The following is a 23650-nucleotide window of genomic DNA, read 5'->3' as shown; positions in this document are numbered from 1 at the left end:
TATTTATAAAATTAATAAAATTTTCACTACTGAAAACTGTCTTCGAACTTTCATCACATTAAATCTGAAGTTAAATAAAAGCGAAAACGTTGTTTAAAATATATAGGAACCACACGAATAAACCACTTGGCCCCAAGCCAGTCCAGGCTTAAATTGCTTATCAGGTGTATAATTTTTTAGAAATGGAAACATGGACCTTTTCATGATCGAGATCGCCCTAATTTTTTGGATCAGAAAATTTCGAAAATTCAAAGAATTTGAAATAACTACACAGCTAATTTTATTAAAACTGGTTTGTGGGCAAAAACTGTGGTAGTTTTCAAAAATAGAAGTTTTTTGTCAATTTTCAAAACTATTATAAGTGAACAAAATTTGCTGAATTATATCAATTAATGAATGTGACACTGCCGTTAGCATTATTTAAATGGAGGTGGAACGTTGGATCAATTCGAACGATATGCAGCAACGTTGCGATCACATTCCCAAAATGATCACTTGATTAAGTTGATTTTCTATATCCCCTCCTTCAATCTCAAAATAAACCTCAAATACAATTTAAAAAATTTAGAACTGACCAAAAAGGCAGATACTGTACGAAAGATTTCTATTTCATGACGACGAATTCAAATTAAATAATGACTCGAATATACTTCCGTATAGTTCATTTCTTACTTTTAAATATGGAGGTGGTCCTGTAATAGTCTGGTGATGTTTCTCTTTAAGCTAACCTTTTGATTAATATTAATGGTTGAAGGATTCGTATTTTAGCAAATCAATTGTCCAAAATACATACAAAATCTTTGTCATGAATATCTCAAACATGAAGAGGACAAATAATGTTAACAAACTAAAAAATAGCTACCTTAATCACCTGATATAAGGCTTTATACATGTAAGTAAATAAAAGAGGTGAGTAGAAAATTCTAGCATTAATTCCCAAATTCTGAATCTACGTAATGGAACCCAGAAGAATAAAGAACGGCAATATACATTCCATCGCCATCCAGAAACCCATTTTTTACATAAATAAATTTAAAAAACTCAAAAATTTAACGGTTTTTACAAAATTTAATTATAGTACAATTATTGAGAAATTTAATGCGAAGTTACAAATTTGATGATTTGAAAAATCTTTTCTTTTAATTTTTAATGGACAATTTTTCAAAATCAATTTGTTCGTTTGTACTTTCGATATCGAAGTTAAATTTGAAACCACTTCCAGATGAGAAGTCTAAGTTGTTCGTTGCTGCCGTAGTACCTGTTGTGCTAGATGATTCTTTCTTTTCAATGTTACTTTCAGTCTCTTGAGTATCGGCAGTTGAAGGTGTCTCAGGAGTAAAATTAAACTTGAAATCTTTCCCTGAAGTTAGAATTGCAGCTTTTTTAACAAAGCTCGATTTTTGTGATGCATCGGAACTAGCAGTGAACTTAATTTGACGGCTTGCTGTTTATTTAAAAAAAAAAAACAATATAGGTATTAACAATATGTGAAAATTAAAAGAATGATTATTATAAGTGCTACGTGAGTTTCTACCAGATTAACACCTACTTCAAACATGGTGTAAGATGTAAACTGAACTATTTCCATTTAAATATTTACCCAGAGCCAATTTCTTTTCTTCTTCCTTCATCTTAGACCTGTAATCTCCAAACGATGCCTTCATTATTTGTCGCTTCTTTACCGCTGGGGCAGTGCTACTTTTAAGTGTTTTAATATTTTTCATCATTTCATCTCCTAAGAAAGTTATTTTTTTGAGTTGTTAATTCAGTTGGTTTTTAAATAAAGAAATCAAAATATAGTACATACGTTGTTTGATAACTTTTGAATTTGCAATTGCCAACTCCAGCTGTTGGACACACCAATACAATTCAAGTTGGAATTGGGATTCTGCGTCCAGATCCCGAGCAGGCGGTGCTGTAATAATTGGTGGAGTTTTCTTAAGTGTTTTTGCTGTTTTCATTTTAAGCATTTTTATTGTGAGGATTTTATTTTTTAGATCAGACTTTATATTGTTGATGTTGATACTCCTAATTTATTAAAAATCTAACTTGTCCTTTTCTCCGGTTGTGTTTTGTTTCTGCTTTCATGTGGTCTTTCGGTGTTTTGACGTTTTGTTGTCACATTTCAAAAATGTTGACGTTTTCTTTTGAATCACATGTGTTTTCGAAAAGTGCTTATGGTGTAAACAGAATTAAGCGGTTGGCGACGAATAATATCGGTTTGGAATAAGGCTTTGTGCCCACTGAACAACTTAGTTGTCAAAAAATTGAAATTGCTCTCAATTGAAACAACAAGTAATCGACGGCTATAAAACTTTGAAATGATAATTTAAACGTTTTACATAATTTGAGTTACATTTCATCGATTTCTTCTTTATTACCTGAAGATAATTCACAATTGAAATATATTCAGATCAAGGTGATATCTCCATTGGCTCCTGGGTTAAGTAACTTAAAGTTGCCTTAAGAATTGCATAACCAAGATCGTAACCTAATTTATAATTTCTTATGAAAGAACACTGTATCTGGTAAGTACTTATTCTATGTTGTTTAGGCTTTAGTTGTATTTTGCAATGATAACACTTTTTCAGTGCAGTCTTAAAATGAAACGTTTAACTTGAGATTTAAAAACAAGTAGTTTTTAAACATTATTATTTCATTGTAATAAGAAGACTGTGTTTTTAACAACGAAAAAGGTGACAACACACCTACAGCATAATTATATCACTTATTCCATCTTTAAGGCCTAAAATCAATTGTAAAGCATTCGCATCGAGCTTATCTTTCTCGTGAAGAAGCTCAAACCTTTGACAAAAATTCTAAATCAAACGTGTAACATAAATTTTTCTTGTAAAACTGTGAAGTGGTGGCTTTAAAATGTGAAATCAATTTTAACTATTTAAATGAACAATTGAATAGTCTCGCTCAATTTAAGTAATAATGACATAGTATTGTTAAAAAAAATCGAAACATTTCTGCTGCATATACGAAAGCCACCTTTAAAGTAGGCTAAGAAAGGAAAGGAAAAGTGGGTAAGAAAACCTCATATTTTATAAACAAATATATTATAATATGACAATAGGAACTGATATTATTAAAAAACTAACACAACACTAAGTGATTATAGCAATTAAATTGAGTTAGTTCTTTTGGCATTCATATTTTAAAAAATCAAGCTAAAGGTCCTTTATGCATAGGGAAAAATCAAATAACTAAAATAATCAACCGTGATTAATTCAATTTGTTTGCCAGGTGCCTAAGGTAAAAGTCGATGCATATGTAACCCTTAAGTTTCGAACTTTCTTTCAATAAAACTGCAGCCAACTTCGTACAGTGTCAATTTTTCGTAGTTCGAAATAAAACTTCGAAAATTCGGAAACTTAACCGCCATGATTCTTTTTCTTTCTTTTTCAAGTATCCGTCGCTGGAGGTAGGTGTCATCTAAAATTCATTCTTCAAATTAAATTAAAAAAATATATAATTCTTCTTTAATTTTCAATTTTAGATTTGTTTTACAGTTTTTCACTAAAAGCTAAACAACTTTTTTCAAAATGGTTGCAATCAAGAAACAAGTAAGTTTTTACAAAATTACCCACATCCACGTGTATGGAAATCCTAACCTTATTTTCCAATCTACAGAAAAAGGCATTGGATTCCACCAACTCTCGTTTGGCCTTGGTTATGAAATCAGGCAAATACTGTTTGGGTTACAAACAAACTTTGAAGACCCTTCGTCAAGGCAAAGCTAAATTGGTCCTTATTGCCAGTAACACCCCTGCTCTGAGGTGAGAATTAACTATTGAGAAGTAGTTTTCCATTTGCTTGAATAGTTGGAACCATATGGAGTCTCTTTTGACTAAGAAGTATGATTTCATAAATATTATTAATTATGGAAAACTATGGAGTAGTTTGAAAAGACGCCTGATTAATGGTTCCAGCTAATTCAATGGTAAGACTTGGTGATTTTCTTAAATTAGTGGTTAAGAAAAAAGAAAACTATGTGATGATCTATTTCCTCTGAAGCAAATGACGATATTTCTAGAGACTCTTTCTGAAGATGTTTTCTCCAGAAAGATATAATCAAATTTGCCATTTATTTTGATGGTTTTCTAACCTTTTTTCTTTATTTAATCTTTTCCAGGAAATCCGAGATTGAATACTACGCCATGTTGGCAAAGACTGAAGTCCAGCACTACAGCGGGACCAACATTGAATTGGGCACAGCTTGCGGTAAATACTTCCGCGTGTGCACACTCTCCATCACAGATCCTGGTGATTCCGATATCATCCGCTCAGACAACAACTAAATTTTGAGTTGACTATCGTTTGTAATTAATTTTATAAAAAAAAAATTGAATACAAAAGTTTGAAAAAAAAAACGTGTTGCGATGTTTTAAGTCTTGAGATTATTCACTTTTATGTGTTTGCCGTTAGGTTCTTATCTTGACTCAGCTGGGAGTTCGAAATGTTGGATATTTTCTCCAAAGATCTAGAAGATTTTAATTTGAATGAAAATGTGCAACGAGGGTATGGGGCCTCGCTGAAAAACAAGTTACAGGGCAAATAAGCACGCGGTGATTACGTTACCGGCTTTATGGGCTCAAAGAGTTGACACTCACCATTAGAATTACATTTAGTTGCAGCAAACGATTTAGCAATGTAATGTGATTAGATTCAACTTATTTATTACCTAACCTGGGATTGATGAAATAAGTCAAAAATATTGTAAAGATTTTCTAAGACATATTTACTTCCCTTTCGGAAATCATTTAATTACAGCTCTTTAATTTGGAATTTCGCACATTTCCTAATTTTATTGCTCTCTTCTCCAATAGTAGTATCCGTGGGGTGATGGTTAGCGTTAGCGCGTTGGACATGGCATGAGCCACAGGCCTTGTGTTCTAAACTGTACTGTAGGTTCCTTCTATCCCTGACACCATTACTCGCATACAAGAATGGTTGAGAGTAAGTCACTAGGCCCTAGTTATCAAAGCCTGTTACGCGGTACGCCACCTACTTTATTTTGTTTAGATGCATAATTGGGTTGTTGCAGACGGTTTTACTCAAAATCATACTAATGTATGAAATTAAACTGAAGTAGATCATAAACATATGAAACTAGTTAAGTTTTCAAATTTTAACAAGGAAAATGAAGGGCAAAACGTTAAGTATTACTATACAATGCCTAGTTTCCTAAAATATCCGAGAATCTAAGCTCCTGATTTATTTCTGTAAACTGCTGTGTGATTAAAATAAAATGAAGCTTTTCAAATTTCTATATTACTGAATTTAACCGGCATAATTTATGGTTTTATGTAGAGGTGAGGTCCGGTTACGGTAGCCCCTGATTATTATTGGCGTACATTTTTGTTAATATGTAATGAACAATTGGGCAACTCTGAACTATGGAAAGAAAATTATAATAAATTGTTTCGCTTTTCTTATTAGTAACGTAAATTTAAAATTTATTTTATTTTGAAAGTTTTTAAAGTCAAAATAAGGGGCTCGACAAATTAAAACAAAACAGAAATATTTATTTCGGTTTATGTTTTTATAAAGTTTCTTTTCTTCAATTTTTGTTTCTGCTGGGAACGAAATTTTTGATTCGGTTTCGGGAGACCGGAAAATCCCACGCAAACGTTTTTCAATTGTGGTTTCCCTAATATTAATTAATATTTTGAATAAGTTTTTACTGAAGATTTGAAGGATATCAAAACTAAGTGTGTATATAGCGAAATGTACTGCCACAATCACATTGGGATTTTTTTAAGAAAAATGGGCCGGATCCCTTTACAAACTTTCCGAACCTTAGAAGTGATATTAATTTAAATGCTGAAGCTTGAAGAGATGTAAATCGCGTTTTAAAAGATATGCACAAATTTGCATGCGTCCTGATGTCTTCGAATTGGTGAAAGGTTCTTAGCACTATAAATGAAAGAAGTATCATTCTTGAAGCTAGAAATCTCGACAACTTGATCTCCAATTTGAATATTATTATTATTTACGTCATTGTTGATTCAATTATGTCTCGAATTTTTCGTAGGTTCGATACGATGGAAAATTTGAATGCTACATATTCATTTTTATGGCAGTTTTCAACAATGGACAAAATTGAGATTAAAAACTCCTCTAAAAGTTTTATCCAAAAGTGTTTTAAGAAGAAATAATTCATCTAAAACACATTTACGAAGAAAATTTTAAAGCAGAACTTCCGCCATTGAGTTTGCTCAATTATATTTTTTACCAGAACTTGAAGACGATTTTCCCCAACATTTAGGTTGCTCTCCGTGTGTGTTCCACTATACCTTTAACCGTAGCTAGTGCCGAACCTTCATTTAGCGTCCTTGCCAAAACAAAGCATTTTTGTCGTGCTCATCACAAGATCGTGTTTCCAGACTTAAAAACAAATTTCAAATACTTTTCTCTATTCTATTTTAACAGTAGGTAATATATCTTCATGCTATTTTTTTTTAATAGTTAATCGACCGTATTATCAGTTGCTAACATGTCGTTGGCAATTCTCGCACGTAGAATTATTTTCTATCTATCCTCAATTTCAACTAAATTAGACGATACCCGTGAGATAAAAATTTAAATACTATTGACATTACCAACTGTTGAACTAGTATTTGGTTATTTTGTCCATGTTTTTTTCATAAAAAAAAAAACAAATAAGAAAGATTGTTGAGGCTAAACACCCAAAATATTGTTATCCCTGAAATGTGGTTTATAACCCAAACAGTGTTGGTAGCAACGTATACAAAATTCATGACTACTTTATTTTCATAAATTTAGTTCTCAACGCCACCAAATTTATTTGTCTTGTCGTTCGTTTATCGTGCTCATGTAAATAGTCCCTTAGGTTTCTAGTAAGGGAGACAATTTCTACTTGTTTTATTAAAGTATCCAAACGTACCTTATACGGAAATCAAACAGACCTTCACTGATTTGTCAAAATAAATGACACCTTTTTCTGTTATTTTGTTTACAAAAGTACTCATAAGCATAACTTAAAAAGAAAAACAATTCGAAGTTTATTTATTTCCGTATAATTATTTTCTCATATCCACAAAAATGTTTTCAACTGCTAAAGACGATGATATGGTTGAATGTCCATACAACAAATATCATCAAATGACTCGAAAACGCCTCATCCCGCATCTAATTAAGTGTCGTCTCAGTTATCCCGATGCTGAACTCATCAAATGTCCCTTCAATGCTAGTCATTTGATTCCTGAACCCGAATTTACGGTAACAATGCATTCCTTATTTTGTGTTTCTTTTGTTTTACAATCGATATTCCCTAATTAGCATCATGTTGCCAACTGCAAAGATAAAGCAATTATCCATCAATACAAGTACAATACACTCCCGGTAAAAATCGACGAAGATGACCGTCAGCAAGTAGAAATCGATTGTGATGAAAACTGGGATGACACCGAAGCTGCTGACTATGATCCAAAAAAATATGTCAGCCAAGCTAATGTAATTCGCACCCACATCGGGAATCTACCATCTGTTCGAAAGGAATTCCGGAAAAATGAACGTAAACGCTTGGGTGACGAAGACTCATCCGAAGACGAGGCACAGAAAACCTTCGGCAAGAGAATCTATAAGGATTTGGATTGCAAAAAAAAGGAGGAGATTAGAGAAAATAACTGGTTTGAGGATCGCGGACCATCATCGAGTTTTGCAAGCCGTTCACAACGTAAGGATAGTTACAAAGAATCATTAAAGAACTTTTCAAAGGGTAGGAGTCACGATGATGATGAAGATGATGACCATCGCAAAAAATTCATTAAAAAAGAAATCAAAGAAGAAAGTCCAGATAGTTCTTCTGAAGAAAGAAGACATAAAGAAGATAAATCGTCAAAAAGACGTTCTGTCGATGATGAATCTTACAAGGAAAGTTGTGACAGAAGATCAAAAGATGATTACTCTTATGAAAGAAGGCGAGGAGATGATAACTTATCAAAAAGGCGTTATATTGATGGTGAATCTAACACCAAATTTCACGGCAGACACGGTTTCCTGGGCATGTCAAATAGAGCAAGAAGAGGACGTTACTAGCATTTATTTTTTTTCTAGATAGTTCTTTTTTAGATGTAAGGAATCGAACAGTGTCAAACTAAATCCGTAACCAATTTGTTTTAATTAGTTTTTTATTTGCTTGTGTTGAATTTGGACTCCTTGGAATTATTCTGCCAACTATATTATTTTGCTATCAGTGCTCTTAAACACCAATGCAGACATTTATAAACGATATTTAGCAGTAAAAAAATCTTTAGGAGGTTTGAAAACGACTTTGCAGATGGGCTCCAATTGTTAATATCAGCTGTCACTCAAAATAAAAAAATCATCATCATAAGCATGGTTTTCGCAATTATAATTTAATTCTGATTTCCATAGTTCCTTAAAGGATCATTGAAATAAGACCCTCTTTAAAAAAATCACAAATAAATTTCGAAACTACCCAAAATTATTAGGTACATTATTAGATTTTAAAAACCAAACCAAAATTTCCTTAATATTAATTTATAAAATTTCCACCGGCAAAATAAATTATGGGATGTTTATTTAAATTTGTCAAAGACTGTTTTCTATTTAATAAATATGATTAAAATCATGAAAAATGAATATAAAAATAAACCAGCATGGTGTTCATATATGCGTTTCGCCCCGATGTAATGGTTGGGCTCATCAGATGATGACCATTAAACTTTGTCTTGACGCATATTTATGTAGCTCATATTATATGGATTCTCGATTTATTCGGGAAAATATGCGTCAAGACAAGGTCTAATGGTCATCTTCTGATGAGCCCAACCATTACATCGGGGCGAAACGCATATATGAACACCATGCTGGTTTATTTTTCATGATTTTAAAATCATATTTATTAAATTAAACGGTGTTCAGGAAAAAAAATTCGACTGTCAAACATTTCATCTTCAACTGTTTTCTATGTTTTGCGTTCCCATTAGCTTAAGATTTATTTTTTTAAAGAGATTTACTCCTTGAATCAATATATTCAGTCGGTTTGACTGATACGGTTTGACGTGTCACATGAATAGGGGTAAGTTTTTCCTTTTTTTTTAACGATATATGGTAAGCCTTTATGTTTGTTTTGGAAAAATCCAAATGTGGTATGTATAAAGTTTATATTGCAAGCAAACATTTTTGCATTAAGTTGACGGTTTTTCCAAAGAAGGTTATAAAAAGTACCTGTTTTTTGTGTCACATGAAAAGGGACAAGATCTAAAGTTACTTATTAAAAATAAATTAGGTTGCGCAAGAGTCCATGAAGAACCAGAACCTAGTGACTTACAACTCTCAACCATTGCTGTATGCTAGTAATGTTGTCAGAGATGAAAGGGACCTACAGTTTATATGCCGAATTCGAACGGCTAATTTGAAAAAGAACTTTTCATGACAAGAATTACTCTTGGAGGATTTGTCAACTCCTCGCAAGAGGCAGTACCCGTGAAAAAAGTTAGTACTACAAACTTATTTATTAGGGTGTTTTAAATTAGATAAAAGGATACTCTGATTGTTTGGGAGCTTAGTACGAACACAAATTTGATAAAATGTATTTGTTGTTGTGTTTTACATCGTTTTGTTGGTTTTGTTTTTTAATTATTATTTTTATTTTGTTTTAAATAGTAAAATGAGAGAAAAATATTTAAACTATTTAATAAATTAACATTAAAAACAAGAGACTAATAAATTAAAAAAACAAGCAAAACCAACAAAACAATGCAAAACACAACAAAAAATTAACAATATATCATAATAAAAACCTCTGAAGAAGTCGTGAGTAGCGACGAAACGTTGTGTTAAAGATGAAATAAAGTTTTTTATTTGCATTTAAAATCAATTGACCAAAACAGCCTGCATTACCAAACATAAATCTACATTTTTAAGTTAAGTTGTTCTGCAATGCTTCAAGCGAAAAGAAGTTTTACTAAAAATTTGACATCTATACCAACACCAGTTCCAATAAAAGAACAATTTTCTATTGTGAATCAAATTACTACCAATGTATGTATTTATTGTGACTTTTAAGTTATGTATTTTTGAACGCACCTTAACGCACTGCAATCTGAACACAAACAGTCATGTTTGAATTTCCTTGTCATTTTTTACTTCCAACTCATGGGAACTATATGGCAAGTATTGCATTCGTACAAAATTATGATGTTAGAGAAGTCGGTCCCCAAATTCCGTCCGTCTGTCTGTCTTTCCGCGCCAATTCAGCTTAATGGCTGAAACACATACACGCTTCAGCTTCGTCTGCGTTACGTTAGGCCTGCTTCGAGGTTGCTTTGAATGACATTTCTATTATTTCATCCCTCCAAAGAGCAAATATTTTGTTTGTTGACATTTTTTTACAGCTGATGAGCTGTCAGACAAAGCAAATGTTCAGATAATTGAACTAGAGCTTCCGTTTGGAGTCATATTACGTTCTTTTCCTTACGATTGTCAAACGAAACGTGAGGTCGAAGCTTCATTGTGATAGCATGCATTGAATTCCTATGGTTGAACTCGTAAACGTCAGGCGAAGCCCAAGCTAAAGCGTGTTTATGTTTCAGCCATAACAATCAACCATTAGGGTGATTGGGCTCAAAGTTGGGAAATTAAAATTGAAAGCAGATTCGCGTCAAGGTTAACGTTTTTTAAGACTAAAACTAACAGTAACAAACAAATTCTTTGGTAAAAAATCGAAAATTCCAATTTTAACAAAATGAACCCATAGATTTTCGTAAAACAGTAACTTTGTTTTTAAGTTTTCTCAAGAACTGATGAACCGATTTCAATATTTTTTTTTGTACACGCTATGTTATTGTCTATAAAATATTTGATAAACAAAAATGTCATTGCCTGTTTTGGATTTTTAAGAAAACATTGTTTTTTTTTCAAAATTCGATACCTCGAAAATGGTCATCAAATGAATATTAACAGGCTTCTATTAAAATATTTTCAAACTAACAATTTTCGAAAAACAGAAGGAATAAATTTTAAATTATTAAATGGCTTATAATTTTTTGAACATAAACTTATTTTGTATATTTTTAAATATAAGTACTATTTGTAAACAGTATTTGGATACAGGAGTGAGTTCATGCGACCCAGACGTGAGCTTTACTTTGCTATCATATTCATCCACTTTCATTTAAAAATGTTCTTTTTTTTTGTTTTCTGGAACGTTCTTCCACTTTTCTTATCTTTTGGCCCTTCATAATAGTAAACAATAAACATAAACAACAAAGACAATCCATATAAAGACAGGATATAGTGTCTGTGATAAACAACATAATCCATTCTTGTCAACGGGAAAACAAACAGCGACATTGAATGACGCGTTTTGCATTTGGAATGATAAAATACCAAATGTCCATCCTAAGGCTTATACATTTTAAAATTCTTTAGAATTATCTCATCGTCCCTGGGATGCAACATTGAACTACAACAACACCCTTGATTTGAAACCAATGTATGTTGATTCTGCTTTTCGACAATATAAATGAAATATAATTCTTCAAACGATTTCTTTGTTTTTAGAAAATACAACACACCTTTATTACGGCCATACAAAAATAGACACTCAGTAAATAGTCGATATTCTATAAAAATAAAATAGTAATTCAAAATAAAGAAAAGTAAACAAACTCTTTGCATTCGTATTATATGAATTCTTATGCATCTTCTAGATTCCTGAGACGCAAATGTTCAGCTTTACGGAACACCTTTCGTTCCAATGGTGGAGCGTTTTGGCACAAACGCAAAACTGGTGCATTGGCAGCGTAGGACTTTGGATCATATGCTGGTACATCTGGATCGTCATCCCAGTTTTCACTGGTTTCAATTTCTGGCATCACATTGACTGGTGACGGTGCGGAGCGTGTTGGTGGTGCAACAGTGTATTTGAAATTCTCAAAGGATTTTCTGTCTGGGCAAACTTGAACATGCCACTGAAAGAGAGGAATTTCGTGGTGAACTGTGTTTAATTGGAATATAACTTACATTTAATTCGGGCTCATTTAGACGATGCGTTACATTAAACGGACATACAACCAACGGTATGTCTTTGTAGGCTCTTCTACAGCGGTTCAAGTGTACTTGAAAACGACAACGATCTATTATATGACTTGGCATATAAGGACATTGAAGTTTCTCATATTCCGTTCCTAGAGCTTTAATCATTGTTTGGTTGTTTTTATCAGCAAGAATTTGTATTACAATTTTTAACTGTTGTTCTTCTTATTTTATTGTTTGTCTTTGCAAGTTTGCAATTTTATTTAATGCAATCTCTCAAATCTCTGAACACAAAAATCACAAAATAGAAGTAAAGTGGTACAAAGAATTGATAAGAAAAGTGCAAAGCAAATGCCAGATAGAAAGTGGTGCCAATACTCAATTAAAATGAACGCGAATAAAGTTTGACAGTTCGTATCAACTACAATTTTTTTCGTGACGAATAAATTTGTTTTCTTAGTACGTTTCCACCAAAAAACAATCCGAGATTTAAGGCAAATGATTTAAAATAAATCATGAGGTGTTTCCACCAAAGAAAAGGAGATTAATTTGACGTTGTCATAACAACCAATCGTAATTAGTTTTATTTTATTCTCGTACCTATGTATTTATTATTTTTGTATACTTATCTACATTTTATTTCGTTTTTGATTTCTTTCGTTTTCGTTGTTTATTGTTTATTGTCGGTTCAACAATTATTCTCCGAAACAAAAGTTTGTTTGATTTGACAAACTAATGTTTCCAAGTAGATTTCAATGAGTTTTATTTGAAATCTTCATTTGAGGAGATTAAAATTTCTATTGTAAATCTGTGAGATTTCAATGAGATTTGTGACAAATCTAGCTAAATCTCGGTTTAGTGCCCGGTGGAAACGTAGTATAAAATGTCTATTGTAAATCTGTGAGATTTCAAGGAGATTTGCGACAAATCTAGCTAAATCTCGGTTTAGTGCCCGGTGGAAACGTAGTATTAAATTTACTAATATATGATATTGAAAAGTAAAAGTAGGCATCATAAATCAAACAGAAACTATATTGCTATCGTTTTGTTAAGAATTTGTGTGAAAATATGTCTTCAAACGTACATATATAAACTCACATTTTTTAATTCATTTGTCGTTCGTTGGTCGCACCCATTTGAATGCTGCCTTAAGCCCTGACAAAACACGGTCAGTTCAATTGATCCAGTTCTAAAAGTCAAGGCCATTCTTTTTTTCTTTGCTTTTGTAATTAATTAACTGCGACAAAATATAATTCAGCTCACGTATCTAAGCAAATTTTGTGTTTTTTCTGTTTTGACTTTTGATTATTAATTAAATTCACAATTAATTTTGTGATGATTTAGCCAGGTTTGTGGTCAGATTAATTAAATATTTAAAAAAGATTTTTCCTTATTGACCGCAAAAATCGTTATAAAAAGACAAAATTTGTTGTTGTTTTTAAAATTTTAATACTTTTTATTCAATACGAATGCATTTCGGTTCTCAACTGCGGAACCATCATCAGCGGACGACAATTAAACAAAAACACAAAGAGATTACACAAACTACAATTTACAAAAGCTTGACTTTAAGAGAAAACAGAACAAAACAAAACAAAGAGTGTGATAAGTACTGTTTTTATCTATTCTCTTTCTTAATAGCGCTGAATAGTTTGGAGTCAATTGGTCCAGGTTCTAAGTTCATGAGGTTGTTGTTGATATATATATGTATAGATTCATATGCGTCCAGTTTATTAGGTTTGTTTACTTTTTTCAAAAGCTTAAAATTGTCGTCAAAAGAAGTTATTTTGTGTGGACTATCGTTGTTTGGGTCAAATATGTGGGCTGCTATTGCTTTGTCTATCTCTTTCTTTTTTACGGATCGATGGTGTTCGTTGAATCTAACCTCTGCAGCTCTTCTTGTTTGTCCAATGTATTTTTTGTTGCAGTTAGAGCAAGAGATTTGGTAAATGCCGCTGCATCGATTAGTTGGTATGTTGTCTTTTGTTGATCCTAGGATAGATTTTAATTTGTTGTTGTTTGTATGTACAATGCTCATTTCTGATTTAGCAAAGACATGTATTAGCTTGTTGGTGATATTCGGGGTGAAGGGTAAAGTGACGCGGTGTTTATTTGAACTTGTGTTTTGGTCAAATAACGTACTGATGTTGCTGAGCTTTAACTTCTTCGAGTGTTTTTTGATCAAATGGTCTATGATTAATTTATCGTAGCCGTTCACATCAGCTATATGAAGTATTTGTTGGTATTCTTTCATGTAGCTTTCAACTGATAAAGGTAGACGGCATAATCTGTAAACCATTGAATGGAAGGCTGCAATTTTTTGATTATAGGCGCAATATGAATCATTTGTTATGTATCGATCTGTGGATGTGGGTTTTCTGTAGACACTGAACTCAACGTTTTTCCCTTTTCTCTTGATTTCAAGGTCGAGAAAGGGCAAAGTGTGAAGGGTGTCATCCTCTTTCTCGAAAGTGAATTTAATGCTATGGAATCTGTTGTTGATTGTTGCGAGTATTTTGTCAGCTTCTGATTTCTTCACTACAGCAAAGGTATCATCAACATATCTGTGCCAAATACTTGGTAGTTTACCTTCTTTTTTTAAATCAGATTCAAATTTACACATGTAAGCTTCTGCGACATATGGCGAGAGGCCGTTTCCCATACTACATCCGAAGTCGTTTGAATAAAATGAGTCCCGAAATTGAAAACAATTGTGTTTCATGCAAATGTTGATGCAATCAATGTAAGTTTTTGTTTTTTCTGGTGGTAGATCAAATTTAAGTAAATGATTTCTGATTGCTTCGACTGCTTCATTAATAGGGATCGATGGAAAAAGGGCCGTTACATCGAATGAAATCATAATTTCATCATCTTCAATTTCTATGTTTTTTACTTTGTCAACGAAGTCAAATGTGTTCTTGACTGAAAAACCGTCAAAATTTCCGAATTTTTGTAATTCATTAACAAGCCATTTGGTTATGTTTGTAAAAGGGGAGCTTACATTTGAGACAATTTTCCTCATTTTATCTCCATTTTTGTGCACTTTGGGTAAACCATACATTAACGGAACTGTTGGGTTGGAAACACGTAACTTATATTCATTGACGTTGAATACTTTGTGTATGGTGTCAATTGCGATTTTGACCTTCGCGTTTCATTTGTGACCGCTGGCAGGCTTTATATAGCCATTTGGACTTCAGGGGAACGATTTTTTTTAAGTTTGTTTGTTTGATCTCAAATCAAACAGTCAAAAATATTATTTTCTAATCAAAATTAAATAGAGTTAAATATCCATTCAAACATTTTTCCTGATTTGTTTCAATGACAGGTATTACTGGCTCCTGTCTCACGAATTCAATGTGGAAACTCATAAAAGTAAGTTCTCTGACTTTAAATTGACGTATTACAAATAGAGGTAAAACTAATTTCAAACCTTAACTACATTCAAAAAGTATATACAAAAAGTGACATCTGTTCTTTTAAATTATATATCATTACCTGTCAAAAAAAGAGTTTTCACTTAAAATAATAAATCTGAGAGAAATCTTCCATTCAATTGTTTCAAACTTTGAAAAACTAAAAGCTAAGGCCGTTTTACTTTTCACTTTTATTTTATAGAGATAATAGATAGAAATTTCCAGTGTGCTGGTAAAAGTCAGAAGATTTTTTTACTTTTGCACTTTTTTGAAGTTGAATGTTAAAACAAATCGAAACCCCATACATAAAGGTAGGGGACATCTATACAAAATGTTCGTATTTCACAGAAAAATTAATTTTTTTTTCATTTTTAAATACTCGGTGAAAACAGTTGGTTGTGTTTATTTTGCAAGCTGTCAAAATTAGTATTTTAAAATAATGTTCCGGATATTATCTATCCCATAAACTATAAACATGTTATTAGTTATGGGTCCTTACATGGATAAAATAGATCAATTTATTTTTTATCTAAATCTGTCTAAACACAAATTTAACCTGTTTTTGCATTCCATGTTGCAAAATAAATTGATTTTTTCTTGATTTAAGATCAAAACCGAAGATCTGGATTTTTCAGCAGATGTGCAAATCCTTACACTAGTGATAATACAATTTTTAAACTATGTTTAGCTAGAAATTTGACAACTTTATAGTTAACACGCACACGAAGTTACACTAACACAATGACAAAAAAAAAAACAAAACAAATCTAATTATTTTCCATGTTAAACGAAAAATATTAACTTTCATAAATGTATTATAGACCTAAAAATGTCAATAACTTAAAATAAAACGTATAATATAAGGAGATACTTGGCATCACTTCATAATGATTTTCTCCCTCCATTCTGCAATAACCTGCAAAGTGCAACTTATTCCCCTTCAAGCAACCTGACAAATGTCAAATATACTGTCAACAAACGCATGCTTTTTTTGTTTTGGTTGTAAGTCGACAAGAAATTTCGAACCTTTAAAATTAATAAAAGGAATAAAATAAATAATAATGCCTATTTTCGCCCAAGAAAATAATCTTTTTGTTTTTAAAGGAAGTAATTTCCTTAAACAACGTCTCATACTTTCAATTTTAAGTGGCAAACCTGTGAAAATCATCGATATTCGAAGCAATGACCATATGCCAGGATTAAGAGAATTCGAAGTGGGCCTTATTCGTTTGCTGGACAAAATCACAAACGGTACAAAAATCGAATTAAATCCGTCGGGAACATCGGTAGTTTTTAGTCCGGGTTTGCTGCACGGTGGAACGATTCATCATGATTGTTGTCTTCAACGTGGTATTGGCTATTATTTGGATGCACTCATTGCTCTGGGACCTTTTTGTAAAAATTCAATTCATGCTACACTTCGAGGTGTGACAAATAGTAAAGAATCACCTTCGGTGGATAAAATAAAGACTTCGGCTTTATCATTACTGAAACGTTTTCTTATTGTCGACGAGGGTTTGGAATTAAAAGTCACCAAAAGAGGTGTCATGCCAGATGGAGGTGGTGAAGTTATATTCCGATGTCCGCTTAGGAAAAATTTCCGTTCTATACAATGTGTAAAGCAAGGAATGGTGAAGCGTATCCGAGGAACTGTATACGCGTGTAAAGTGTCTCCAGCTATGGCGAATCGGACTGTAGAATCGGCGAAAGGTGTCATGTTGAACTTCCTTACCGATGTTTACATCTACACTGACCAAAATAAAGGCAAGCTTTCTGGAAATTCTCCTGGATTTGGGATAAATCTAGTGGCAGAGACAACAGAGGGAGTGATTTTCTCAGCGGAGTGCGTGTCAAATGTTAAAGAGCAGGTAGTTTATTTCAGTTTCATTTAATTTCTCATTTGTTTATAGTTATCGTTGGTTTTTAGGGCGGCGAACCATCAGTACCAGAAGACTTAGGCAAAGAAGCCGCACACAAGCTTCTCGATGAAATCTATAGAGGAGGTTGTGTTGATTCTTCTTTCCAGTGGATGGCCGCACTATTTATGGCTCTAGGACAGAAAAACGTTTCCAAATTTTTGATAGGTAATTTGTGGGAAGGATTATGAAAACAAAATCAAAAATTAAATTAATGTTGTTTTCTTTTTAATTTTCAGGACCACTTTCACAATATACAGTGCACTTTTTGCAACACTTGAGAGACTTCTTTGCCATCACTTTTAAGTTGGAAAATCCAGAAGAGGAAGATGAAGATGAAAGACCTGCAGGAGCTCAACAAGTTTTAATGACATGTGTAGGCATTGGCTACACGAATATAAGCAAACGTGCTAATTAGAGAAATAAATTGTAGATTTTTTTAAGAACTTACTTTCTTGTTTTCTTTAAATCTTCTTTTGTATTTCGGATGGTAAATGTTTTCAAGAGACTTGACTATTTATAGAATGCATATTTTCTTGGTTTTTTCCCAGATCTTTTTAAATTTTCTCAGATCATCACTGTCTACATTAGTAAATTTTTGCATCGGTAAAATGTGTTAAGAAATAATAAAACAAAGAAATGAAATCCAGGGGTGGAGTCGGCTAAGGTGATTGTTGATAAAGGACAATCAAAATTCAAATTGATCCCTAAAAAGTTTTCACAAAAAAATGTGATAGTCATTTTCAAACAAATATGTTATTCCGAAAAAAGCTACTAGACGCTTACACAAACGACTGGAACATTTTCTTAGTTCGCTTTTTTCGTTAAAAATAACACATTCCTGTGAAGGAAAAAGCTTACGACATTCGAAAAAAACAAGAAAAGTAAGAATGTTATTCAAACACAGCCAATTTGATACTTTTATTCAGATATTTCATAGGAATCAATGTATAATTTCACCAAGGCAACAATGAATGTTGACAATTTGAATCTAAAATTGTTCAAACGAATTGAATTGTAGCCCCGAGCCCCAAATATAAGCTCTTTGAAGCGGTGATGAGATCGATAATGTGCTACGCTGCTCAGGTGTGGGTATTTCTTCAATATGTCCAAGTAGAAAAGCTTTTGAGATACTTCATCAAAAAAATATTCTGGCTTCCAGAAAAAACCCCTAACTACATCCTACAACCGAAGATAGCAGTTATTTAGAGAGTGGATGCTCTTAGAGCAGTCATATAATATTGAATTGCTAGAAAGTGGGACCGATACTTGGATCTGTAGCTTCTATACACTGCTCGCAAGGATTGAAGAAGAAAATGTCTGTGTAAGGATCTAGCAAAACCTATTTTGAGGACCGCTACACGTTGGAGACAATCTCTACTATATCTTTAAAATGAGAGGAGAGTTACTACATCTCAATTACGACCATTTTGTGTGTGGATAAAACGTACTGCACTTCCTATCTATGTGCCCTATTCTTGCTGCAATCAGAAGAGGACACTGGGGAAAGAGCGTCTTAACTTTAGATGAAGCCAAAGGAATCCTAAATGGATAGGAGTGTAACATGTTGAGCAGATACGTCAAAACAGCGCTAAAATACCGATACCAAAACCTGAACGAAGCTTTCTGAACGCACCTGAAATCCACCCTACAAAACGAACATTATGAATCTTAATACAAATTTGTTTAGTCCATTAACTTAATATAACTTAAAAATATTAACAATTCTATTTATATTGCACTTGTTTAGATTTTACTCTTTCTTCTGGCTGACGGCAAAAGTCAATGCTATAACTGTGAAGTTAAAACAAAAACAATAAATAATTAATATGATAAATAAAATTACATTTTTACTACTACTACTACTACTAAAATTGCTAATATACATAAACTACTAGTATTTCCTTAGAGCTCAGTCTAAGCCTGATATTTTAAGCTTTAAGCTGATTTTGCTGATATACTAAAACTGCTAATATACATAAACTATTTACTTAGAACCCAGTGTAAGCCTGATATTTTAGGCTTTATTATCATAGTTTTGAGTCATTGTGCTGATATACTTTGTGTTCCATTGAAAGAGCTATCAGTTATTGTCTTCTGGAATTTTCTTATAAGAGTGAAAAATTTCAGTAGTAACGCCTGATGTGTCTAAGATTCTGAAATTCTATTTTTGCTGCTATCTCTTGTGTCAAGGCCTGCTCTTCCAAAATGGCCTGGATGATTTTTGTAGGTGGAGTAAGTTAACAATGTTTCCAAAGGCACTTTGTGCGCCTTGATTTAAGAAAATTCTTCGGTAGTGTTAACACAATTCATCATTTGTAGCAGACAAAATGTTTGTTACTAGTTAAGCTCTCATTTATTTATATCAAGAGCTTTAAGACTATGGCCATTACAATTTGATGTTGCACATTTATTTCTAAAACTTAAAGTTATATTTTCGTATCTGTTAATTATTATAAATACATTGTAGGATAAATTAACAAGATGAAAAGGAAACATTTGGTCATAATTTTTGAATACATTATTTCTTTTGTTTTGGAATTATTTTTCATAATGTTCCACCAAATTGTGATGTTTTCGAGAATAGTAAAGTAAGAACATTATTTATTTATTTATTTATTTGTTCACATCAATTAGAGATCATGACATCTACAATTAGATTACAAAACGTCAAGAAATAAATAATCATTTATAACAAAAAAAAATAGGCGTAATAATACATAATATTAAGTGCTTAAAATAACAATTTTATAAACATGGTTTGATTAATTAATTCGATAAGAACAAAAGCATATTATTTTTCTCTTATTTGAAGCCTGAAGGAAAGGATTCCAAATCACACAACAGTATTCTAAGTTTGATCTAACATAGGAGTTAAATAGAGATTTAACAACAAAAGGATCCTTGAAGTCTTTTGAATTACGTTTAATAAAACCTAGCATTGAATTGGATTTTGCTACAATATATTCTATATGCTTGCTAAAGTTTAGTTTTGAATCAAACACTACACCAAGGTCCTTTTTTTCCAAAACTCTTTCAAGAACAAATTTATTAACTTTGTAATCAAAAAAGAAATTTTCGAAAATTTGCGACAAAAGGAACAAATTTGACATTTTTTAACGTTCAAGAATAATTGGTTAGTTGTACACCATTCTGTTAACTTTTGGAGATCATTTTGCAAAAGAATACAATCATTTAAAGAATGTATGCATCTGAAAAACTTTAAATCATCTGCAAATAAAAGTGTACTAGAATTTAAGAAGATAGCAGCCAGGTCTTTGATGAATATTAAAAAAAAGAAGGGGACCAAGATGGCTTCCTTGCGGGACACCTGAGGTAACAATAATTGGACTAGACAGCACTTGATCAATACAAACGAATTGTACACCACCCCTTAGATATGACTCCAACCATTTCAACATATTTGAGTGAAAACCAAATTGTTTCAGTTTTTCAATCAAAATAGTATGACTAACTCTATTAAAAGCCTTCGCAAAATCAGTATAGATAACATCAATTTGGTAGCCTTCTTTGAGTTTATTTAAAACGAAATTGGAAAAGATAGAAAGATTATTGGAAGTGGATCTTCCTGCAATAAAGCCATGTTGAAAAGGTGAAATATGCTCCTTAAGGAGAAATGTCAACTTTTCACGTATAATTTTCTCCAAGAGTTTCGCTATACTTGATAATTTACAAATAGGACGGTAGTTATTTTCTTCCTGTTTAGGACCATTTTTATGAATTGGAGTAAGAAATGATTTTTTCCACACTGAAAGAAATTCAAATTTCCCAAGAGAGGCATTGAAAATGAAATAAAATAATTGGTGGAATTTCATCAGGTCCTTGCTTGTAATGGTTATTTAAATTCAAAAAACCTTCTTCGATTTCCGAAATATTGATTTCTAATTGTCCTATCTCCACCTTATAACTATGATTAGATAATTCGGCTTTTCTTAATGGATCTGAACTAGATTTCGAATAATTTGATTCGAAGTAATCGACAAACGAATTACAAATATTTGAAAGATCCGAAAATGTAGAACCCAGGTAGTTTATACTGCAAGGAATACCATTTGACATTTTTTTACTATTAATAAATGACCAAAAACATTTTGCATTGGTTTTTATGTTTGATTCAATCGATAAAATGTAATTTTTATATAGAAATTTGTTAAGAACATCGAATTCTTGCGCTACCCGAATGTAAGTATTTTTTAAATCGATATTATTTTCACAAGTGCGTATCCTTTTGTAAGCCTTGTTTTTTTATTACTTAAGTTACAAAGCCTCTTGACCAAGGAGGCTTTGTGTTTTTATTAATTTTTACTTTTGGGACATGTATAACAATTGCCGCTTTCAAATTATCAATGAAGAAATCATAAAAATCAAACAATTTTATAGAATTATAATTTAAGCGCCACGGAATACCCGACAAATAACTCGCAATGTCAGTGTAGTTAGCTTTTGCGTATTTAAATTTAAATTTATTACAATTTGTGCTTTTGAAATAATTATAGAATGAAAAATTTATATTTAGAGCTAAATGGTGAACAGAGTTAGGAAAAATAGGATAAAGTGATTTATCAACAGATATATTTAATTCTCTATCAACAAAAACAAGATCAGATGCTAGAACATTATGGTCGAAATAAAGATATAAAGATATTGGTCGTATTCACAAAGCTAGTGTCTACGTAGTCAAGGGATTCTGATTGGCTAAATCTAACTACAAAAGTAGTTGAAAATTCCCCTCCGGCGTAGAGTTAAAAGTAAGTGGAGGATGATTTTGTTGTTTCCCAATCAGATGTTTGGTAAACCACACGAATTCAAAATAAAAAAAGAGGCTGGGATGCGACCCACACTGATAACTTCCCATCCCGTCTGTCGATTTGTCTTGCTTCAAAGTTTGTCTATATTTACTCGTACCAATTTTTACCAAATTTGTAGATTTTTTTTTCAATGAAAAAACGGACTGTTGGATTTTTATATACAAATTACTGAATATCGAAAACAATATTTTCTGTGAAATAAAATAAGTTTGAAGCCAATATTTTTAATTTTTGAAAAGCTCTTTAAATTGAAAGTAAATTTTTACCAAGTATTAGAATTGTTTTTTTTTTTTAGAGTTTTATTTTTTGTAAAAAAAACTTTCGATTAGATTTTTTTCAAAATTTTTTTGAATATTGACAGCAATATTTGTTGAAAGTTAAAAGTTGTTAAAAGCCAATATATACAATTTTTGGAAAAATATTTGAGTCAAAAATCAATTTTTACCAACTTTTATACATTTTTTTTATGTTTTTATTTTTTGTAAAAAAAACTGTAAATCCGATATTTCTCAAAATGTGTCCTAATGTTGAAAACAATATTTCTTATAAGTAAAAATTAATAAGAAGCTATTATCTCAAAGTTTTGAAAAGATATTTGAGTCGAAAATCAATTTTTACCAACTTTTATACATTTTTTTTTATGTTTTTATTTTTTGTAAAAAAAACTGTAAATTCGATATTTCTCAAAATTTGTCCTAATGTTGAAAACAATATTTCTTATAAGTAAAAATTAATAAGAAGCTATTATCCCTAAGTTTTGAAAAGATATTTGAGTCGAAAATCAATTTTTACCAACTTTTATAATTTTTTGTTAAGGTTTTTATTTTTTGTAAAAAAACTGCCAATTCGATTTTTTGCAAACTTTAACTAAATGTTGAAAACAATTTTTTGAAAGATTAAAGTAAATCAAAGCCAATATCTCAAAGTTTAGAAAAGATATTTGAGTCGAAAATCAATTTTTACCAACTTTTATTAATTTTTTTTTAGGTTTTTATTTTTTGTAAAAAAACTGTCAATTTGATTTTTCTCAAAATTTTTCAAAATGTTGAAAACAATATTCCTTATAAGATAAAATAAGTTTGAATCCCAAATTTTAAGTTTTTGAAAAGATATTTGAATCGATATTCAATTTTTACCAACTTTGAGTAATGTTTTTATTAGATTTTTATTTTTTATAAAAAAAACTGTCAATTAGATTTTTCTCAAAATTTTATCAGATATCAAAAACATTATTATTCGTTGCACAAAATTGTTTTGGAGATAAAATCATATTTCAGTCGTAAAATTTTGGGGGTGACAAAAAAAAAAACCGTTTTATTGATTTTTTCAAAAAATATACTTGTTTGGTATCACCTTACAATATATTATATAAAATTTAATTCAAGTCTATAGCGTTTTTGGTTCGTAAGATATTTAGGGTTAACCAAAATTTTCACCTTTTTTTCAAACTGCT

General features: G+C 31.5%; 6 protein-coding genes across 7 annotated transcripts; 3 read left to right on the top strand and 3 right to left on the bottom strand.

The window, feature by feature from the left end:
- Positions 1 to 1048: 1048 nt before the first annotated feature.
- Positions 1049 to 2096, bottom strand: LOC129947684 (UPF0488 protein CG14286). Its single transcript, XM_056058345.1, has 3 exons — positions 1808 to 2096; positions 1601 to 1735; positions 1049 to 1444 (listed from the first exon to the last, which is right to left on the bottom strand). The coding sequence occupies exons 1-3, from the start codon at positions 1968 to 1970 to the stop codon at positions 1140 to 1142; spliced, it is 603 nt and encodes a 200-aa protein (XP_055914320.1). The 5' UTR covers positions 1971 to 2096; the 3' UTR covers positions 1049 to 1139.
- Positions 2097 to 3368: 1272 nt separating this feature from the next.
- Positions 3369 to 4359, top strand: LOC129947686 (60S ribosomal protein L30-like). 2 transcript variants are annotated; one of them, XM_056058347.1, is made up of 4 exons: positions 3369 to 3430; positions 3506 to 3572; positions 3640 to 3785; positions 4142 to 4355. In XM_056058347.1, exons 2-4 carry the CDS (start codon positions 3552 to 3554, stop codon positions 4305 to 4307), a joined length of 333 nt encoding a protein of 110 aa, XP_055914322.1. In that variant the 5' UTR covers positions 3369 to 3430; positions 3506 to 3551; the 3' UTR covers positions 4308 to 4355. The 2 variants fall into 2 exon arrangements, with proteins under 2 accessions (XP_055914322.1, XP_055914323.1); XM_056058348.1 differs by having other exon boundaries at positions 3374 to 3430; positions 3519 to 3572; positions 4142 to 4359.
- A 2613-nt stretch (positions 4360 to 6972) lies between these two features.
- LOC129947683 (pre-mRNA-splicing factor 38B-like) lies at positions 6973 to 8154 on the top strand. Its single transcript, XM_056058344.1, has 2 exons — positions 6973 to 7251; positions 7312 to 8154. The coding sequence occupies exons 1-2, from the start codon at positions 7075 to 7077 to the stop codon at positions 8068 to 8070; spliced, it is 936 nt and encodes a 311-aa protein (XP_055914319.1). The 5' UTR covers positions 6973 to 7074; the 3' UTR covers positions 8071 to 8154.
- A 3393-nt stretch (positions 8155 to 11547) lies between these two features.
- LOC129947685 (gametocyte-specific factor 1 homolog) lies at positions 11548 to 12369 on the bottom strand. Its single transcript, XM_056058346.1, has 2 exons — positions 12025 to 12369; positions 11548 to 11972 (listed from the first exon to the last, which is right to left on the bottom strand). Exons 1-2 carry the CDS (start codon positions 12202 to 12204, stop codon positions 11697 to 11699), a joined length of 456 nt encoding a protein of 151 aa, XP_055914321.1. The 5' UTR covers positions 12205 to 12369; the 3' UTR covers positions 11548 to 11696.
- Positions 12370 to 13654: 1285 nt separating this feature from the next.
- Positions 13655 to 15058, bottom strand: LOC129944871 (uncharacterized). The gene has a single exon (XM_056054533.1). The coding sequence runs from the start codon at positions 15056 to 15058 to the stop codon at positions 13655 to 13657; it is 1404 nt and encodes a 467-aa protein (XP_055910508.1).
- A 1366-nt stretch (positions 15059 to 16424) lies between these two features.
- Positions 16425 to 17818, top strand: LOC129947682 (probable RNA 3'-terminal phosphate cyclase-like protein). Its single transcript, XM_056058343.1, has 3 exons — positions 16425 to 17320; positions 17380 to 17536; positions 17608 to 17818. Exons 1-3 carry the CDS (start codon positions 16514 to 16516, stop codon positions 17784 to 17786), a joined length of 1143 nt encoding a protein of 380 aa, XP_055914318.1. The 5' UTR covers positions 16425 to 16513; the 3' UTR covers positions 17787 to 17818.
- The last annotated feature ends 5832 nt before the right edge of the window (positions 17819 to 23650 follow it).

Source organism: Eupeodes corollae, chromosome 2, assembly GCF_945859685.1.
Source record: "Eupeodes corollae chromosome 2, idEupCoro1.1, whole genome shotgun sequence".
Lineage (NCBI taxonomy): Eukaryota > Metazoa > Arthropoda > Insecta > Diptera > Syrphidae > Eupeodes > Eupeodes corollae.
This window is presented reverse-complemented; position numbering and strand designations above follow the sequence as displayed.

Bases quoted from the DNA above. Each gene is read 5' to 3' on its own strand.
- LOC129947686 (XM_056058348.1), top strand. From the start codon at position 3,552: ATGGTTGCAATCAAGAAACAA. The intron at 3,573-3,639 runs GTAAGTTTTTAC...TCCAATCTACAG, and splicing joins TGGTTGCAATCAAGAAACAA to AAAAAGGCATTGGATTCCAC. The intron at 3,786-4,141 runs GTGAGAATTAAC...AATCTTTTCCAG, and splicing joins AGTAACACCCCTGCTCTGAG to GAAATCCGAGATTGAATACT.
- LOC129947682 (XM_056058343.1), top strand. From the start codon at position 16,514: ATGCCTATTTTCGCCCAAGAAAATAATCTTTTTGTTTTTAAAGGAAGT. The intron at 17,321-17,379 runs GTAGTTTATTTC...GTTGGTTTTTAG, and splicing joins TGTCAAATGTTAAAGAGCAG to GGCGGCGAACCATCAGTACC. The intron at 17,537-17,607 runs GTAATTTGTGGG...TTTAATTTTCAG, and splicing joins CGTTTCCAAATTTTTGATAG to GACCACTTTCACAATATACA.
- LOC129947684 (XM_056058345.1), bottom strand. From the start codon at position 1,970: ATGCTTAAAATGAAAACAGCAAAAACACTTAAGAAAACTCCACCAATT. The intron at 1,736-1,807 runs GTATGTACTATA...TAACTTTCTTAG, and splicing joins TTCAAAAGTTATCAAACAAC to GAGATGAAATGATGAAAAAT. The intron at 1,445-1,600 runs GTAAATATTTAA...TTAAATAAACAG, and splicing joins AGAAAAGAAATTGGCTCTGG to CAAGCCGTCAAATTAAGTTC.
- LOC129947685 (XM_056058346.1), bottom strand. From the start codon at position 12,204: ATGATTAAAGCTCTAGGAACGGAATATGAGAAACTTCAATGTCCTTAT. The intron at 11,973-12,024 runs GTAAGTTATATT...CCTCTCTTTCAG, and splicing joins TAAATGAGCCCGAATTAAAT to TGGCATGTTCAAGTTTGCCC.
- LOC129947683 (XM_056058344.1), top strand. From the start codon at position 7,075: ATGTTTTCAACTGCTAAAGACGATGATATGGTTGAATGTCCATACAAC. The intron at 7,252-7,311 runs GTAACAATGCAT...TTCCCTAATTAG, and splicing joins TTCCTGAACCCGAATTTACG to CATCATGTTGCCAACTGCAA.
- LOC129944871 (XM_056054533.1), bottom strand. From the start codon at position 15,058: ATGAGGAAAATTGTCTCAAATGTAAGCTCCCCTTTTACAAACATAACC.